The sequence below is a fragment of the Salvelinus alpinus genome, chromosome 6, assembly GCF_045679555.1.
Source record: "Salvelinus alpinus chromosome 6, SLU_Salpinus.1, whole genome shotgun sequence".
In the NCBI taxonomy this organism is placed as follows: Eukaryota; Metazoa; Chordata; class Actinopteri; order Salmoniformes; family Salmonidae; genus Salvelinus; species Salvelinus alpinus.
This window is the reverse complement of record NC_092091.1, coordinates 1,725,502-1,743,890: the sequence shown is the minus strand read 5'-3', so window position 1 is coordinate 1,743,890 and position 18,389 is coordinate 1,725,502. Positions and strand designations below refer to the sequence as shown.

Here is an 18,389-nt window from a genome sequence, read left to right as displayed (position 1 = left end):
GACGTCTGACTTCTACCTACTACAGACTTCTACCTACTACAGACTTCTACCTTCTACAGACTTCTACCTTTCAACCTACTTCTACCTTTCTACAGACTTCTACCTTCTACAGACTTCTACAGACGTCTCCCTTCTACATACTTCTACCTTCTAAAGACTTCTACCTTTCTACAGACTTCTACCTTTCTACAGACTTCTACCTTCTACAGACTTCTACAGACGTCTCCCTTCTACATACTTCTACCTTCTACAGACTTCTACCTACTACAGACGTCTCCCTTCTACAGACTTCTACCTTTCTACAGACTTCTACCTACTACAGACTTCTACCTTTCTACAGACTTTTACCTACTACAGACGTCTCACTTCTACAGACTTCTACAGTCTACAGACTTCTACCTACTACAGACGTCTACAGACTTCTCCCTTCTACAGACTTTTACCTACTACAGACGTCTCCCTTCTACAGACTTCTACAGTCTACAGACTTCTACCTACTACAGACGTCTCACTTCTACAGTCTACAGACTTCTACCTACTACAGACGTCTACAGACTACAGACGTCTCCCTTCTACAGACTTCTACAGACTTCTACAGTCTACAGACTTCTACCTACTACAGACGTCTACAGACTTCTACCTACTACAGACTTCTCCCTTCTACAGACTTCTCCCTTCTACAGACTTCTACCTACTACAGACGACTACAGACTTCTCTCCTCCTGAGTGCTATGTAGCCTACAGGGTCCAGTTCCAACCAGCTCTGTGGGTTCAGACCCATTGTCTTACATCAGATGACGATTCCCCTTATCGTCGGTTGAGGGACGACCGTTGCGTAGGAGTGACGCCACCTGACGTAAGACAATGGGTTCAGACGGGGATCCGTATCGACACCACTTAGGGTGCCATAAGGTGTTTACTGTGCTCACTATGCACAGTGCTGTGTCGGTGATGCTGAGCCATGCTGCTATTACAATACAACTGAGTAACTTGTTACTATTAAAACTAGCAACATTATCAAAGCTTTTCCATATTGCACTACTTCATCATTGATGGGGAAGTGTTTGTGTCCCATGTTTTATTATGCTGGCATTGGGCGTGCTGCTTATGTAGTGAATTAAGTCTGCACAGCTTGGTTTGATCGAGTTGTTTCTACTTGTTTTGATACCATTAATAAGGCCAACACTGGCAGTACATGGAAAATACTATCTGGCATTAAAATGACTAATAAACAGGCGGAATTGCTGGTTTTGTTCCAGACCTTTTTATTTATGCAGTTTTTTGGTTGTTGGATAGACTCACAGGTCAGGTGATCACACACACACACACACACACACACACACACACACACAGCTACAACCTGCTTATTAACTAGCTCTGTTGGCCCTGTTGTGGCGAAGAATAGTGTTTCTCAATTCTCATACTGTATGAATGAATTACATTTTATGTTTGTGTCGACTCGCCAATTGACAACCCATCCCTTATCGGATTCTCGGGAACAGGCCCAAATCCCCATCATTTGCGTGGAGAAAAAGGGGGTGGAGGTTGGGCTGCCTTCTGAGAAAACCCCCAAAGTCATCCGCTCTATTGGAAAATAATATCGATGACCTACGATCAAGATTATCCTACCAATGGGACATTAACAGTAATATCTTATGTTTCACCGAGTCGTGGCTGAACGACGACACGGATAATATAGAGCTGGTGGGATTTTCCGTGCACCGGCAGAACAGAGAAACTACGTCTGGTAAGACGAGGGGTGGGGGTGTGTGTCTATTTGTCAATAACACCTGGTGCTGTGATGTCTAATATTAAAGAAGTCTCGAGGTATTGCTCGCCTGAGGAGTAACTGTCTGATACAGTTTGGAATACGGAGCATAACCAACATCTTAGTGTTGGTTCTTCCTACAACTCCCCCAAGAGCTCTACTTCCTGATTCGGCCAGATGTTCTGGATAGAAAAGGTCATATGTTCATCAGTAAAAAAGACCCAAATATTTATAATTCCTAGTAAACTCAAGAACTTCTTCACCCCCAAAAAAAAGAAAAACACTTCTCTTAGCACCTGGTTTTCTAAAATGCATTATCTGTGTTCTTATCTGGTTGATCATGAGTCTCCGTCTTTTACACCAAGTCATTATCTGTGTTTTAGTCTGATCATGAGTCTCCATCTTTTACACCAAGTCATTATCTGTGTTTTAGTCTGGTTGATCATGAGTCTCCATCTTTTACACCAAGTCATTATCTGTGTTTTAGTCTGGTTGATCATCAGTCTCCATCTTCTACACCAAGTCATTATCTGTGTTTTAGTCTGGTTAATCATGAGTCTCCATCTTTTACACCAAGTCATTATCTGTGTTTTAGTCTGGTTAATCATGAGTCTCCATCTTTTATACCAAGTCATTATCTGTGTTTTAGTCTGGTTGACCATGAGTCTCCATCTTTTACACCAAGTCATTATCTGTGTTTTAGTCTGGTTGACCATGAGTCTCCATCTTTTACACCAAGTCATTATCTGTGTTTTAGTCTGGTTGATCATGAGTCTCCATCTTTTTATACCAAGTCATTATCTGTGTTTTAGTCTGGTTAATCATGAGTCTCCATCTTTTACACCAAGTCATTATCTGTGTTTTAGTCTGGTTGATCATGAGTCTCCATCTTTTATACCAAGTCATTATCTGTGTTTTAGTCTGGTTAATCATGAGTCTCCATCTTTTACACCAAGTCATTATCTGTGTTTTAGTCTGGTTGATCATGAGTCTCCATCTTTTACACCAAGTCATTATCTGTGTTTTAGGGACAGCAGCTTGCAATCAAGAGAAAATGTTGCTCTGAAAAAGTCTCAACAGAAAGGTGGATAATGAAAATAGAAGTTTCAGGGAAGAATGGATAGAGTATTAGGCTTTCTTACCATATTTCTCTCATGTCAAACCAGAGTGTCTTGTTTGCAACGAAACGGTTGACATTTTTGCTAATAATGAAATATTCGACATCCTTATGAATCTAAGCATGACACTATATGAAGTTACCTTTCCACCCAGACAGAGGCTCGACCTCACGCAGAAAAAGTTATGCTTCAACTGCTGGCTACTCCTCCATAACCCAACAACAGAAATGCTTCCCTAACAGCTGCCTGGGTTTAAACATCTCTTTTCAGAAAGTCAAAAGCTCAATTAATAGGGACAGAATAGCAAAGTCAATTTTTTTTTGTTTCCTCGAATATTGAGGGCAGCTTCAGAATGTCATAGAGACAAATCAATATATCCCCATATGCATGTTAAAGTTTCTAGCATAAGGCGATAAACATGAGTTGGTAAACATGGTTATAGAACGCTTTATATTATCTATACTGACAAATCTATGGATAGCATAATTGGATCTGTCAAACAGGTAGGCCTACCTCCTTTTTTTATATGAACACAGTCCAATTGTTGTTAGTGAAATAAAGTGGAATAGAAATGTAGACAGGTTCTATAACCATTTGCTGTCCACCCGTTTGAGTAGGGAAAGCCTAATCAGTTGTACAACTGAAATCTGTCATTCCACATGTTTAACCCAACCCCTCTGAATCAGAGAGCTACATGGGGCTGCCATAATTGACATCCATGTCTTCGGTGCCCACTGCCTTGTTCAGGGGCGACAGAACGACAGATTTTTACCTTGCCAGCTCAGGGATTCGATCCAGCAGCCTTTCAGCCCAATGCTCTAACCACTAGGCTACCTGCCTCTAACCACTAGGCTACCTGCCTCTAACCACTAGGCTACCTGCCTCTAACCACTAGGCTACCTGCCTCTAACCACTAGGCTACTTGGCTCTAACCACTAGGCTACCTGCCGCCCACAGTTGATTATGCCTCAGTCACTCTAAAGATGTCTGCCCGCTTGCCTTTTTAGTTGACTTTCTCCTCATTAATGATTGAAAAAGTGTCTGTCTCATGACATTATGATACATGTGGTCTCCAGTCTATGGGCTACAGAACAACATAGGCTTCTACTCTTTCTACCGTAGGCTACATCACTTATGTTAAATACATTTTATGGAGCGTTGGTGGAGCGCCACGGTACTGAGTCTCTCCAGCAGCACCCTGGAGAGGTGCGCTGGGCATAGACAAGCTAAATATTTTGCGTCCCTGCCTTTGGCAAAGTGACCACTGCTTATCACGGGGCAGCATCAGCACTCACCTAAACAGCGCTCCATAAAGCGCTCCATTGTTTTTGGGCAGACTATTGTGAGGTGTTATGTGTTGGAGGTGCGTCTTGGTCAGTTTAGCTCAGAAAATGATGCTGTAGGCGGCTGCCTAATGGGCTGGCCGGCCATGGGGCCTAATCATAGAATTATATTTAGAATCCCTATCAATTCAATAGCATCTCTGTGGGCCTAGTCATAAAGTTTTGTAATTTAACATTTCAAATGTATTATCTTTTATTGTGGTATAAACACAACCAGTCAGGATTTTTTTAATGGGATTGTCAAACAATCACTTCAAAAGGTATTTTACTAGGCTACCTGCACACATTCGTCCACTCGCAATATATTTTCCAAACTCCAAACATTGGGGAATGGAAAGAGACATGTTAAACAAAACACTAAAAAGTGTAATGACATTTGGGGATTGTCATTAGGCCAGAATTAATGCCTCTCGCTGTTCGGGTACTCGACATTTTTTTCTGGAGCCAAAACGAGATCGGTAGTCTCCGTGATTGATCAACAGTAGGGTCATTCAACGAGAGAGGAGTCGTTTTCATTAATTTTTTTTGTAACTGAAAAATACTGCACCAAACATCTTACATGTAAAATTGCGCTACTAAATTCTTCAGTTACCTTAGAAATTCTGAACGTTTTGAGGAGGAAGTGTAGGCCTATTGGCTATAGCGTCTCAAAATGGACAAACAATACTGTAACGATCCTGGGTGTATAAACGCCCGGACTTTGGGCTAGAAGGTCGAGGGTTCGACACCTGCCTCCTGTTTCATTATAATACTATTGCCGCTTTTTTCTTGGTTTTCAAGTAAAGGTCTTTTAAACACCAAATCGATCGAAAAGTGTATTTTTAAGAGCTCGCACACGCTGGAAATTGAATTAGAATGCACAGTAGACGGGCCCGTGAGTGTCAACGCCATCATGCACTTCAAATTAGCAAGTCTATTTTTCTCTTCTGCTGGTAGTAAAGCGAGCGGATAAATTGCCAAAAATATTGTTTGTGCATTTATGTCTGGAAATGTGTATATTTCGTGTTAAGTTTATCTACCAGTGCCAATAATACCTATTTGAAAACAGTAACCAGGTGAGAAAGTAAAGCGGTCTGCTACAGAAATAGTGTGGGTCAGCCAGTGTCGGTAAAACATGAGCCTATCACAATAATGAAACAAAATCTAGGCTATTACAGCATTATTTATCAAAACCGTATTAGTTATCATTACCGTATGTCAGAGGCATGAAAATGAGCAAAGGGACGTGAAACCTGGTCATATAGCTTACGCTCTAAAATGCGATGGGTGTCAACTGAGAACACCGAAATAAATGTTGCCAAGGCAGAGATGAGTGACGGACACCGAACAGTCCCCCCCAAAAAAGCCTAACTGAAGTCGAAAACGTCACAAAACGTCGTTGTAATATATGCAGGAACGTCCCGGACTGCGTTCCCCGGGACCTCCCCCCAAGTGGACCAGGCTTTGATGGACAGGCCACTGTTTCTAGACTCGTCTCGGGCGAGCCACGAAACATCTGGCGTCACGAGCTCCAGAAAGTTCTGTCACAGTCTGACATATATAAAGACCCAGCCGTCTTCCTCAGAGGCACTATTCAAGCAGGACGTTTACCGGGACTTACGACAACGGTAAAGACACTATGTTACTATGGAATTGTAATATTTAGTTTTCAATATTAGCCGTTCATTAGAACAAGCTCTTCGATAAAAGCCAGACAACAGCTAACTAGCGTTGCTATGCGAGATTCTTGTTTTAGTAGGCTAGCTGCCAACTATTATATGTGGCTATTTATTTGAAACATAACATTGTAGCTTGTCGGTATTTCTAGCTACTTGGTAGCCAATATTCGGCTTTTCTTTTCCTTGAGAAGGGGATGGGTTTGTTTACTTGCTTTTAAGCGAACGGTCATTTATTTGGTGTAATTCTCACGTCTCCGTTAGTTACTACAGATCCTGACACGAAGATGGTTAAAGAGACGGGTTTCTATGACACGTTAGGTGTGAACCCTAAAGCCACACCAGACGAGATTAAAAAAGCATACCGAAAACTGGCACTGAAATACCACCCGGACAAGAACCCGAATGAAGGAGAGAAGGTAAGCTAAGGTCTATTTTAAACAGCGCACATGGCTAAATGGCTTTTAGGACTGACAGGGACATGTGATTAAGGAACCTTCTGGAATGACCTCGGGGGAAGGCGCAGTGTGGATTGCCAACCAGGTCTCAGAGCATTTCATATGATTCTGTACGTATTTCCGAGACACTCCATTTAGTATGATGATATGTTTCTTATGGTATGTATTCATTTTTGGATGTCCATCACCCATTTCGTATGATAATACAACATGTAATTCGTAACTTATTTTACGACTTTGCAAAACGTACACTGTTACGGAGTTCCAAAAAGTACAATATGTTACATATTTGCTCATTATATGTTACAAATTCTGGCTAGGTGGCTAACATTAGCTAAGCCAGGGGTTAGGGTTAAATTTAAGAGTTAGGTTAGGGGAAGGGTCAGCAAACATGCTAAGTAGTTGCAAAATAGCTTAAAAGTTGCTAATTAGCTAAAGTGATTTGAACTCTCAACCGTTGGGTTACAAGATGTTCGTGTTATCCACCCCAACCAAGCACCCAATTAAGTAACCATCTGCCTTTTGTAACCATACCAAATGTAACGTATACTACACGGAACAAAAATAAACGCAACATGTGACCTGTTGTTCTCATGTTTCTGCTGAAATAAAAGATCCAAGAAATGTTCCGTGTGCACAAAAAGCTGATTTCTCAAATTATGTGCACAAATTTGTTTAAATCCCTGTTAGAGAGCATTTCTCCTTTGCCAAGATAATCCACCCATGTTACAGGTGTGGCATATCAAGAAGCTAATTAAACAGCCTGATCATTACACAGGTGCACCTTGTGCTGGGGACAATAAAAGGCCACTCTAAAATGTGCAGTTTTGTCACACAACACAATGCCACAGATGTCTCAAGTTGGGGGGGTGTGTAATTGGCATGCTGACTGCAGGAATGTCCACCAAATCTGTTGCCGTAAGTTGCCTCCAACATTGTTTTAGAATTTGGCAGTACGTCTGACCGGCCTCACAACCACAGACCACGTACGTGTAAGGCGTTGTGTTGGCGAACGGTTTGCTGACGTCAACGTTATGAACAGAGTGCCCCATGGTGGGATTATGGTATCTATGTGCAGGCATAAGCTATGGACAACGAACACCATTGCATTTTATCGATGGCAATTTGAATGCACAGAGATGCCGTGATGAGATCCTGAGCCCCATTGCCATTCATCTGTATACATCAATGATGTCGCTCTTGCTGCTGGTGAGTCTCTGATCCTCTACGCAGACGACACCATTCTGTATACTTCTGGTCCTTCTTTGGACACTGTATTAACAACCCTCCAGACGAGCTTCAATGCCATACAACTCTCCTTCCATGGCCTCCAACTGCTCTTAAATACAAGTAAAACTAAATGCATGCTCTTCAATCGATCGCTACCTGTCCAACATCACTACTCTGGACGGTTCTGACTTAGAATATGTGGACAACTACAAATACCTAGGTGTCTGGTTAGACTGTAAACTCTCCTTCCAGACTCACATCAAACATCTCCAATCCAAAGTTAAATCTAGAATTGGCTTCCTATTTTGCAACAAAGCATCCTTCACTCATGCTGCCAAACATACCCTCGTAAAACTGACCATCCTACCGATCCTCGACGTCGGCGATGTCATTTACAAAATAGCCTCCAATACACTACTCAATAAATTGGATGCAGTCTATCACAGTGCCATCCGTTTTGTCACCAAAGCCTCATATACCACCCACCACTGCGACCTGTACGCTCTCGTTGGCAGGCCCTCGCTTCATACTCGTCGCCAAACCCACTGGCTCCAGGTCATCTACAGTCCCGTGTGGCTCAGTTGGTAGAGCAAGGCGCTTGCAACGCCAGGGTTGTGGGTTCATTCCCCACTCCTAGAGCTCTGCTCTAGGATGAATATGTATGAACTTTCCAATTTGTAAGTCGCTCTGGATAAGAGCGTCTGCTAAATGACTTTTAAAAAAAAAAGAAGAAAAAAAAAGAAAAGACCCTGCTAGGTAAAGTCCCCCCTTAGCTCGCTGGTCACTGTAGCACACGCTCCAGCAGGTATATCTCTCTTGTCACCCCCAAAACCAATTCTTCCTTTGGCCGCCTCTCCTTCCAGTTCTCTGCTGCCAATGACTGGAATGAACTACAAAAATCTCTGAAACTGGAAACACTTATCTCCCTCACTAGCTTTAAGCACCAGCTGTCAGAGCAGCTCATAGATTACTGCACCTGTACATAGCCCATCTATAATTTAGCCCAAACAACTACCTCTTTACCTACTGTATTTATTTATTTATTTATTTTGCTCCTTTGCACCCCATTATTTCTATCTCTACTTTGCACATTCTTCCACTGCAAATCAACCATTCCAGTGTTTTACTTGCTATATTGTATTTACTTCCCCACCATGGCCTTTCTTTTGCCTTTACCTCCCTTATCTCACCTCATTTGCTCACATTGTATATACTTATTTTTTCTACTGTATTATTGACTGTATGTTTGTTTTACTCCATGTGTAACTCTGTGTTGTTGTATGTGTCGAACTGCTTTGCTTTATCTTGACCAGGTCGCAATTGTAAATGAACTTGTTCTCAACTTGCCTACCTGGTTAAATAAAGGTTAAAAAAATAAATAATAATCTGCCACTATCACCTCATGTTTCACCTTTGCCCCCGCACATTGACTCTACCGGTACCCCCTCTATATAGCCTCACTACTGTTATTTTACTGCTGCTCTATCAATTTTTTACTTAACACGTATTTTTCTTAACTGCATTGTTGGTTAAGGGATTGTAAGTAAGCATTTCACGGGAAGGTCTACACTTGTTATATTCGGTTTGATTTGATATACATGTAGGTAGAGTTATTAAAGTGACTATGCATAGATAATAACCAGAGTAGCAGCAGTGTAAAAAAAGGGGGTGGGGGACAATGCAAATAGTCTGGGTAGCCATTTATTTGATTAGCTGTTCAGGAGTCTTATGGCTTGAGGCCTTTTTGACCTAGACTTGGCGCTCCGGTACCACTTGCCATGCGGTAGCAGAGAGACCAGTCTATGACTAGGGTGGTTGGAGTCTTTGACAATTTTTAAGGCCTTCCTGTGATACTGCCTGGTATGGAGGGCATGTGAAATCCATAGATTAGGTCCTAATGAATTAATTTAAATGAACTGATTTCCTTGTATGAACTCAGTAAAATCTTTGCGATTGTTGCATTTTGTGTTTGTTCCGGGGACACTCAAGTTATACTGAACAAACGTTTACTATGTTACGTCTAGTCTGATACCAGGGTGGGATTGCAGCACCACCACCCCTAACTGTAGCCTTAGCTCTGCTCTAGGCTGATTTAAATGTACTGGGTGAACACTGAAAATAACACGCACCTGTTTTGCTCTTCTGTTGTTCTCTCACTGTAAAATTAGCCTGAAGCCTAAGATGAGTGGAGTTGCATAAGGATTTATTTCTTCAGAGAAGCAAGGATAAATGATTTAACACTGACTAGCTGTTTTGATATGGTAGTTAAACTGAAAAATAAGGAACGTCCACACTAATATTGAAAGGAAAATCTATTCCATCTTTGGTATTGCAGTAAAAGACACAAATGTTGAAATGTAGCTCCAATAGTTATGGAGTTGGCCATTACGGTGTTATATAACGGTCTCTCCCCTCCCAGTTCAAGCTGATATCTCAGGCCTATGAGGTTCTGTCAGAGCCCAAGAAGAGGGACCTCTACGACCAGGGTGGAGAGCAGGCTATCAAGGATGGCGGCATGGGGGGAGGAGGTTCCCCTATGGACATATTCAACATGTTCTTTGGAGGCGGCGGCAGAATGCCTCAGAGGGATAGGAGAGGTAATACTAATGTTACAAATGAACTGTCTCATATTGGGGTTTCCATGACACTGAGGCTTAAACTAGTCCAGGACTAGCCAGACCAATGGAGAATGTCCATTTGAAAAAGCTTGTTAGTCCAGGATTAGGCTAATCTGTGTCCAGGAAACTGCCCCATTATCTGTTACTTGTGTTACTGACATATTATTGTGTAGTGATGATTGTGTGTTTGGTCCAGGTAAGAACGTGGTCCATCAGCTCACTGTGACTCTGGAGGAGATGTACAATGGAACCAAGAGGAAATTGGCCCTGCAGAAAAACGTAATCTGTGGAAAATGTGAAGGTATGTTGAGATCCAATATCGAAACAAAGCTCCCCCATTATCAGATCTGAGCCCATATTCACAGATCTATCAGAAGTACTGATCTAGGATCAGTTTTACCTTTGAAATCATAATGACTAAGAGGGGATACCTGATCCTAGATCAGCACATTTACTCTGAGGATACAGGTCCAGGTCTTCCTTCTGAGTTCCACCAGGTCTGAAGTCCATTACTCTGGTTGTCTTTACTGCAGGGTACGACCCCTAACTCTGGTTGTCTTTACTGCAGGGTACGACTCCTAACTCTGGTTGTCTTTACTGCAGGGTACGACCCCTAACTCTGGTTGTCTTTACTGCAGGGTACGACCCCTAACTCTGGTTGTCTTTACTGCAGGGTACGACCCCTAACTCTGGTTGTCTTTACTGCAGGGTACGACCCCTAACTCTGGTTGTCTTTACTGCAGGGTACGACCCCTAACTCTGGTTGTCTTTACTGCAGGGTACGACCCCTAACTCTGGTTGTCTTTACTGCAGGGTACGACTCCTAACTCTGTCTTTACTGCAGGCTACGGCGGTAAGAAGGGTGCCTTGCAGACGTGTGGTTCTTGTAAAGGCAGAGGAGTGGAGATCAAGGTGCAGCAGATCGGGCCAGGAATGATACAGCAGATCCAGACCATGTGTGCAGAGTGCCAGGGAGAGGGAGAACGCTTCAACTCTAAAGACCGATGCAAGACCTGCAACGGACACAAAGTAGAACGCAAGAAGAAGATTCTAGAGGTTCACATTGACAAAGGTTTGTTTGAGGTCCTCTTCCCTTGTTGGGATGTTTAAAATAAGTAATTTACTGTACAATACTAAGAAGATAGAAATTGATTTCCCCAAATTCCCTAGAGCTTGAATATCAGAAGTTTCGACTTGCTGTAAATAATAGCAAGGGCGCCCTCTAGTGTCTAAAACTCCCGTCAGCTGTAGGCAGCCATCATGACAGAAAGGAACAGATACCAGTGAACTAACCAAGACACTATTACTGTATATCCTGTAGGTAGGAACTAACCAAGTCACTATTACTGTATATCCTGTAGGTAGGAACTAACCAAGACACTATTACTGTATATCCTGTAGGTAGGAACTAACCAAGACACTATTACTGTATATCCTGTAGGTAGGAACTAACCAAGACACTATTACTGTATATCCTGTAGGTAGGAACTAACCAAGACACTATTACTGTATATCCTGTAGGTAGGAACTAACCAAGACACTATTACTGTATATCCCGTAGGTAGGAACTAACCAAGACACTATTACTGTATATCCCGTAGGTAGGAACTAACCAAGACACTATTACTGTATATCCTGTAGGTAGGAACTAACCAAGACACTATTACTGTATATCCTGTAGGTAGGAACTAACCAAGACACTATTACTGTATATCCTGTAGGTAGGAACTAACCAAGACACTATTACTGTATATCCCGTAGGTAGGAACTAACCAAGACACTATTACTGTATATCCCGTAGGTAGGAACTAACCAAGACACTATTACTGTATATCCTGTAGGTAGGAACTAACCAAGACACTATTACTGTATATCCTGTAGGTAGGAACTAACCAAGACACTATTACTGTATATCCTGTAGGTAGGAACTAACCAAGACACTATTACTGTATATCCTGTAGGTAGGAACTAACCAAGACACTATTACTGTATATCCTGTAGGTAGGAACTAACCAAGACACTATTACTGTATATCCTGTAGGTAGGAACTAACCAAGACACTATTACTGTATATCCTGTAGGTAGGAACTAACCAAGACACTATTACTGTATATCCTGTAGGTAGGAACTAACCAAGACACTATTACTGTATATCCTGTAGGTAGGGACTAACCAAGACACTATTACTGTATATCCTGTAGGTAGGGACTAACCAAGACACTATTACTGTATATCCTGTAGGTAGGAACTAACCACGTCACTATTACTGTATATCCTGTAGGTAGGGACTAACCAAGACACTATTACTGTATATCCCGTAGGTAGGAACTAACCAAGACACTATTACTGTATATCCTGTAGGTATGAAGGGGGGTCAGAAGATACCATTCCACGGGGAGGGCGACCAGGAGCCTGGTCTGGAACCAGGAGACGTGGTGATCGTGCTGGACCAGCAGGACCACCCAGTGTACCAGAGGCAGGAGGACGACCTGCACATGAAGATGAACATCAAACTGGTTGAGGCCCTCTGTGGCTTCAAGAAGACCATCCGTACGCTAGATGGCCGGGTGCTCATCATCACCTCTCCACCAGGTAATACATTAGTGTGGCTGTTACAACATTTCACTCCCATTTGGATTCAAATGTACATTTTGTAACGGTACAGCCTTATTTTAAATCATTTTCCCCCCCGTCATCAATCCAGACGCAATACCACATAACAAGGCAAAAAAAAATGTTTTTTAGAATTGTTTTGGTGGTTTTTTGTATTCAGACCCTTTTGATAAATATTCCAAATTGAGCTCAGATGAGGTAGGGGTTTGTTACTACACGATAAATGACAATATCAATCCGGACCTTTGCAACCTAGGAAATGTGTGTGACTGGACCATCTCAAGTAGCTCTGTCCTATTATTTCACTTTGTGAATCCCATCAACTTTTGTGATTTGGTTAAGCAGATTTATACTCCTGAACTTATTTGGGCCATAACAATGTAGCTGAATACAACTATGTGTTTTACATTTTTTATCAATTTGTAGAATTGTCTTTTTCACCTTGACATTATGGAATAGTTAGTGTAGTACAATCAAAGACAGTATCATCATTTTAATAATTTCATTCCCACTTTGTAACGCAACAAAATATGCGATAATGCGTGATCGTGTGATCGTTCTGTTTCCAGGTAAAGTAGTGAAGGCCAACGATGTGAGGTGTGTTCATAATGAAGGCATGCCCATCCACAAAGACCCTTACGACAGAGGGCAGCTCATCATTCAATTCCAGGTTAGTAAGCTCTATTGGTCCGACTAAACTAATACATGAGATATATATTAAAATGGCTACACAGTACGATTGAACTTAATACATGATAGATAGTAGTGCTATCAAGATACCAACATTTTTCAAACGATACCAGGCCAAGTATCCCGATACCGAGTAGTATCGCGGTACCACAGTGAAAACATTGCCCTGTCCCCCGGACACTTGTTCACGTTTTCTAAAAACCTCTCACTGAAATTCACAATTCTACTCAATACACCACTTTAACTTCACACGGTTCACTGTATAATAGAATCCTGATTTGATCATATTTGCAAAGGCCAACCTGTGATTTGTCTGGAGGACTGGGAGTGGACATGCATAATGATCTGCATGTCAGTAAGGGGAAAACACTACATGAAACCTTCAGTTCACATGCTCTCTCGCTAGTTGACATGCTCTCTCGCTAGTTCACATGCTCTCTCGCTAGTTGACATGCTCTCTCGCTAGTTCACATGCTCTCTCGCTAGTTGACATGCTCTCTCGCTAGTTGACATGCTCTCTCGCTAGTTGACATGCTCTCTCGCTAGTTGACATGCTCTCTCGCTAGTTGACATGCTCCTACACTGAACCGTTTAGACTAGAGACCAGACCTCTGGTAACATGGGTCATAATGAACCGTTTAGGCTAGAGACCAGACCTCTGGTAACATGGGTCATAATGAACCGTTTAGGCTAGAGACCAGACCTCTGGTAACATGGGTCATAATGAACCGTTTAGGCTAGAGACCAGACCTCTGGTAACATGGGTCATAATGAACCGTTTAGACTAGAGACCAGACCTCTGGTAACATGGGTCATAATGAACCGTTTAGACTAGAGACCAGACCTCTGGTAACATGGGTCATAATGAACCGTTTAGGCTAGAGACCAGACCTCTGGTAACATGGGTCATAATGAACCGTTTAGGCTAGAGACCAGACCTCTGGTAACATGGGTCATAATGAACCGTTTAGGCTAGAGACCAGACCTCTGGTAACATGGGTCATAATGAACCGTTTAGACTAGAGACCAGACCTCTGGTAACATGGGTCATAATGAACCGTTTAGGCTAGAGACCAGACCTCTGGTAACATGGGTCATAATGAACCGTTTAGGCTAGAGACCAGACCTCTGGTAACATGGGTCATAATGAACCGTTTAGACTAGAGACCAGACCTCTGGTAACATGGGTCATAATGAACCGTTTAGGCTAGAGACCAGACCTCTGGTAACATGGGTCATAATGAACCGTTTAGGCTAGAGACCAGACCTCTGGTAACATGGGTCATAATGAACCGTTTGGCTAGAGACCAGACCTCTGGTAACATGGGTCATAATGAACCGTTTAGGCTAGAGACCAGACCTCTGGTAACATGGGTCATAATGAACCGTTTAGGCTAGAGACCAGACCTCTGGTAACATGGGTCATAATGAACCGTTTAGGCTAGAGACCAGACCTCTGGTAACATGGGTCATAATGAACCGTTTGGCTAGAGACCAGACCTCTGGTAACATGGGTCATAATGAACCGTTTAGGCTAGAGACCAGACCTCTGGTAACATGGGTCATAATGAACCGTTTAGGCTAGAGACCAGACCTCTGGTAACATGGGTCATAATGAACCGTTTAGGCTAGAGACCAGACCTCTGGTAACATGGGTCATAATGAACCGTTTAGGCTAGAGACCAGACCTCTGGTAACATGGGTCATAATGAACCGTTTAGGCTAGAGACCAGACCTCTGGTAACATGGGTCATAATGAACCGTTTAGACTAGAGACCAGACCTCTGGTAACATGGGTCATAATGAACCGTTTAGGCTAGAGACCAGACCTCTGGTAACATGGGTCATAATGAACCGTTTAGGCTAGAGACCAGACCTCTGGTAACATGGGTCATAATGAACCGTTTAGACTAGAGACCAGACCTCTGGTAACATGGGTCATAATGAACCGTTTAGGCTAGAGACCAGACCTCTGGTAACATGGGTCATAATGAACCGTTTAGGCTAGAGACCAGACCTCTGGTAACATGGGTCATAATGAACCGTTTAGGCTAGAGACCAGACCTCTGGTAACATGGGTCATAATGAACCGTTTAGGCTAGAGACCAGACCTCTGGTAACATGGGTCATAATGAACCGTTTAGGCTAGAGACCAGACCTCTGGTAACATGGGTCATAATGAACCGTTTAGGCTAGAGACCAGACCTCTGGTAACATGGGTCATAATGAACCGTTTAGGCTAGAGACCAGACCTCTGGTAACATGGGTCATAATGAACCGTTTAGGCTAGAGACCAGACCTCTGGTAACATGGGTCATAATGAACCGTTTAGGCTAGAGACCAGACCTCTGGTAACATGGGTCATAATGAACCGTTTAGGCTAGAGACCAGACCTCTGGTAACATGGGTCATAATGAACCGTTTAGGCTAGAGACCAGACCTCTGGTAACATGGGTCATAATGAACCGTTTAGGCTAGAGACCAGACCTCTGGTAACATGGGTCATAATGAACCGTTTAGGCTAGAGACCAGACCTCTGGTAACATGGGTCATAATGAACCGTTTAGGCTAGAGACCAGACCTCTGGTAACATGGGTCATAATGAACCGTTTAGGCTAGAGACCAGACCTCTGGTAACATGGGTCATAATGAACCGTTTAGGCTAGAGACCAGACCTCTGGTAACATGGGTCATAATGAACCGTTTAGGCTAGAGACCAGACCTCTGGTAACATGGGTCATAATGAACCGTTTAGGCTAGAGACCAGACCTCTGGTAACATGGGTCATAATGAACCGTTTAGGCTAGAGACGAGCCGTTTTCTTTAAAAACAAAACTGACTCGGTTGGACTAATGCTGCAGAGCCTGTATCAGGTTATCTGAAATGCCACCTTATTTCCCTAGATAAGTAGAGCATTATATAAGGATAGGGTGCATGGGCCCTAACCAACATCTCCAATCTCGTCTCATTGATTGGACTCCAGGTTAGCTGACTCCAATTAGCTTTTGGAGAAGTCATTAGCCTAGGGGTTCACATACTTTTCCCAACCTACACTGTGATTGTTTAAATTATGTATTCAATATAGACAAGAAAAATACAATAATTTTAATAGTTTAAGCAGACAGTGTTTGTCTATTGTTGTGACCTAGATGAAGATCAGATAAAATTATAAGACCAATTTATGCAGAAATCCAGGTATTTCAAAAGGGTTCACATACTTTTTCATGCCACTGTATATAGGGAATGGAACCTATTGACCCATAACCCATTTCTCTACGTTCCTCCCCACCAGGTGGAGTTCCCAGATAAACACTGGCTGCCAGAGCACCTCCTCCCCCGGCTGGAGGCCCTCCTCCCCCCCAGAGACGAGCTGCTGGTCTCAGACGACATGGAGGAGGTAGACCTGAAGGAGATGGATCGCAGTTACTCTCAACAGAGGAGCGCCACCAGTGGAGGGGGGAAGCCAAGCTTTGAGGATATTGACGATGATGAGGGGGGAGGCCATGGCGTGCAGTGCCAGCAGCAGTAGAATATAGAAACTCATGCTGCACTGAATGTTGAGTTTGTCCAATTCATCTGTTTTTAGAATCTATGTATACAAAATCACGTCAAACTCAGTTCCTGAAGGACTGGGTTTGACAAAAGCCTTATTCATTAGAGTTCAAAGTCCACTGTTATCAAGCGCTGCACAGAAATGTGATGTTTTAGGCCGTACATCCGAGCCATATCAGCAGCTGTTTTCCTCCAGATACTATTCAACACGTCGGTTTACCTTTATACTGAGGGTTAGGAGAATTAGGTTAGGGAAAGGGTTGGCTACAAAGCTTGTCAAAAGATGTTGTCCCCGACATGACCACTAGCTGGAGGTGTAGACCTACTCCATCTTGCCACAATGGTAGAGTGATGCTCTGTTTACATTTCTATCTAACATAACACTGTTTTTCTCCATGTGTTGTGTGTATTGTTTTATTTGGTATGGATCTGTTCGTGAGAGATATACTAGGAGGCACAGAAAACAGACCTGTTGCACTTCAACTATTGACTTCGGTCCATAACTCACCAGAGGAACCTGTATGCTTTCTATGAAGGTAAAGTTACTTTCTCACCACAGGCCTTTCACCCACTCTTGAAATGGGTTGATTCTTTCACAAATAAAACCTCTCAAGAATGCCTTCTCGTTCTTTTTTTTTTAAACAAAGTTTATTCAATTTAATCTGGTTCACTTTATACGATTCATATCTGCAGTTGTCAAATATCAGCATACGCATTATTATCAGGCCGATATCAGTTAATAAAACGTGACATAATCTCCTTGACGATTCATCTTGGATAAAAGTGGTAGACTATTGAAAGTAGGACACCTGATGCAGCAAGAGTAAGGCTTTTATTCTGAAAAGTGGACTGATGGCAGAAAGATCAGCTATGTCATTTTACTATTCCTCATCATTTTTATGATTTTTGGGAAGGGCAGTAAGCATTTCACTGTTCACCTGTTCCTGAAGCATGTGATGAATAAAATGTTTATGTTCAAAACAAGATAATGACGTTTCACATTCATTGCGATCAATGAAAAGTTCAGACATTGATCAGTAATGTCATCGATCCATGGTATGATGTAATGACGTCAGTGTTCAACATCCGCTTCAATGCTGCTTCCTCGTGAATGAGCAAAACAATAGACAGGAAGTCATTAAACACTCAGAACAGTTCCATCTCCTTTTCTACTGCTTTTGATAATCATGAAATCTGTTTTAGACCACAGGGAAATGACAGGACAGTTCTACACTGCTCCTAACTGGGTGATCTTGTTTCCAGGAAGTGTTCTACACTGCTCCTAACTGGGTGATCTTGTTTCCAGGAAGTGTTCTACACTGCTCCTGACTGGGTGATCTTGTT

The 18,389-nt window shown here is 42.5% G+C and overlaps 1 protein-coding gene across 2 annotated transcripts; it reads left to right on the top strand.

The window, feature by feature from the left end:
- The first annotated feature begins 5,653 nt into the window (after positions 1-5,653).
- On the top strand, positions 5,654-17,663 carry dnaja (DnaJ heat shock protein family (Hsp40) member A). 2 transcript variants are annotated; one of them, XM_071405114.1, is made up of 8 exons: positions 5,654-5,836; positions 6,158-6,303; positions 9,992-10,169; positions 10,387-10,491; positions 11,035-11,262; positions 12,552-12,782; positions 13,373-13,473; positions 16,786-17,663. In XM_071405114.1, the coding sequence occupies exons 2-8, from the start codon at positions 6,172-6,174 to the stop codon at positions 17,020-17,022; spliced, it is 1,212 nt and encodes a 403-aa protein (XP_071261215.1). In that variant the 5' UTR covers positions 5,654-5,836; positions 6,158-6,171; the 3' UTR covers positions 17,023-17,663. The 2 variants fall into 2 exon arrangements, with proteins under 2 accessions (XP_071261215.1, XP_071261214.1); XM_071405113.1 differs by having other exon boundaries at positions 5,687-5,836; positions 6,149-6,303.
- Positions 17,664-18,389: the final 726 nt, after the last annotated feature.

Excerpts from the sequence above, each read along its gene's own strand:
- dnaja (XM_071405114.1), top strand. The coding sequence starts at position 6,172 with ATGGTTAAAGAGACGGGTTTCTATGACACGTTAGGTGTGAACCCTAAA. Across the intron at positions 6,304-9,991 it reads ACCCGAATGAAGGAGAGAAG|TTCAAGCTGATATCTCAGGC; the intron begins GTAAGCTAAGGT and ends CTCCCCTCCCAG. Across the intron at positions 12,783-13,372 it reads CATCATCACCTCTCCACCAG|GTAAAGTAGTGAAGGCCAAC; the intron begins GTAATACATTAG and ends TTCTGTTTCCAG.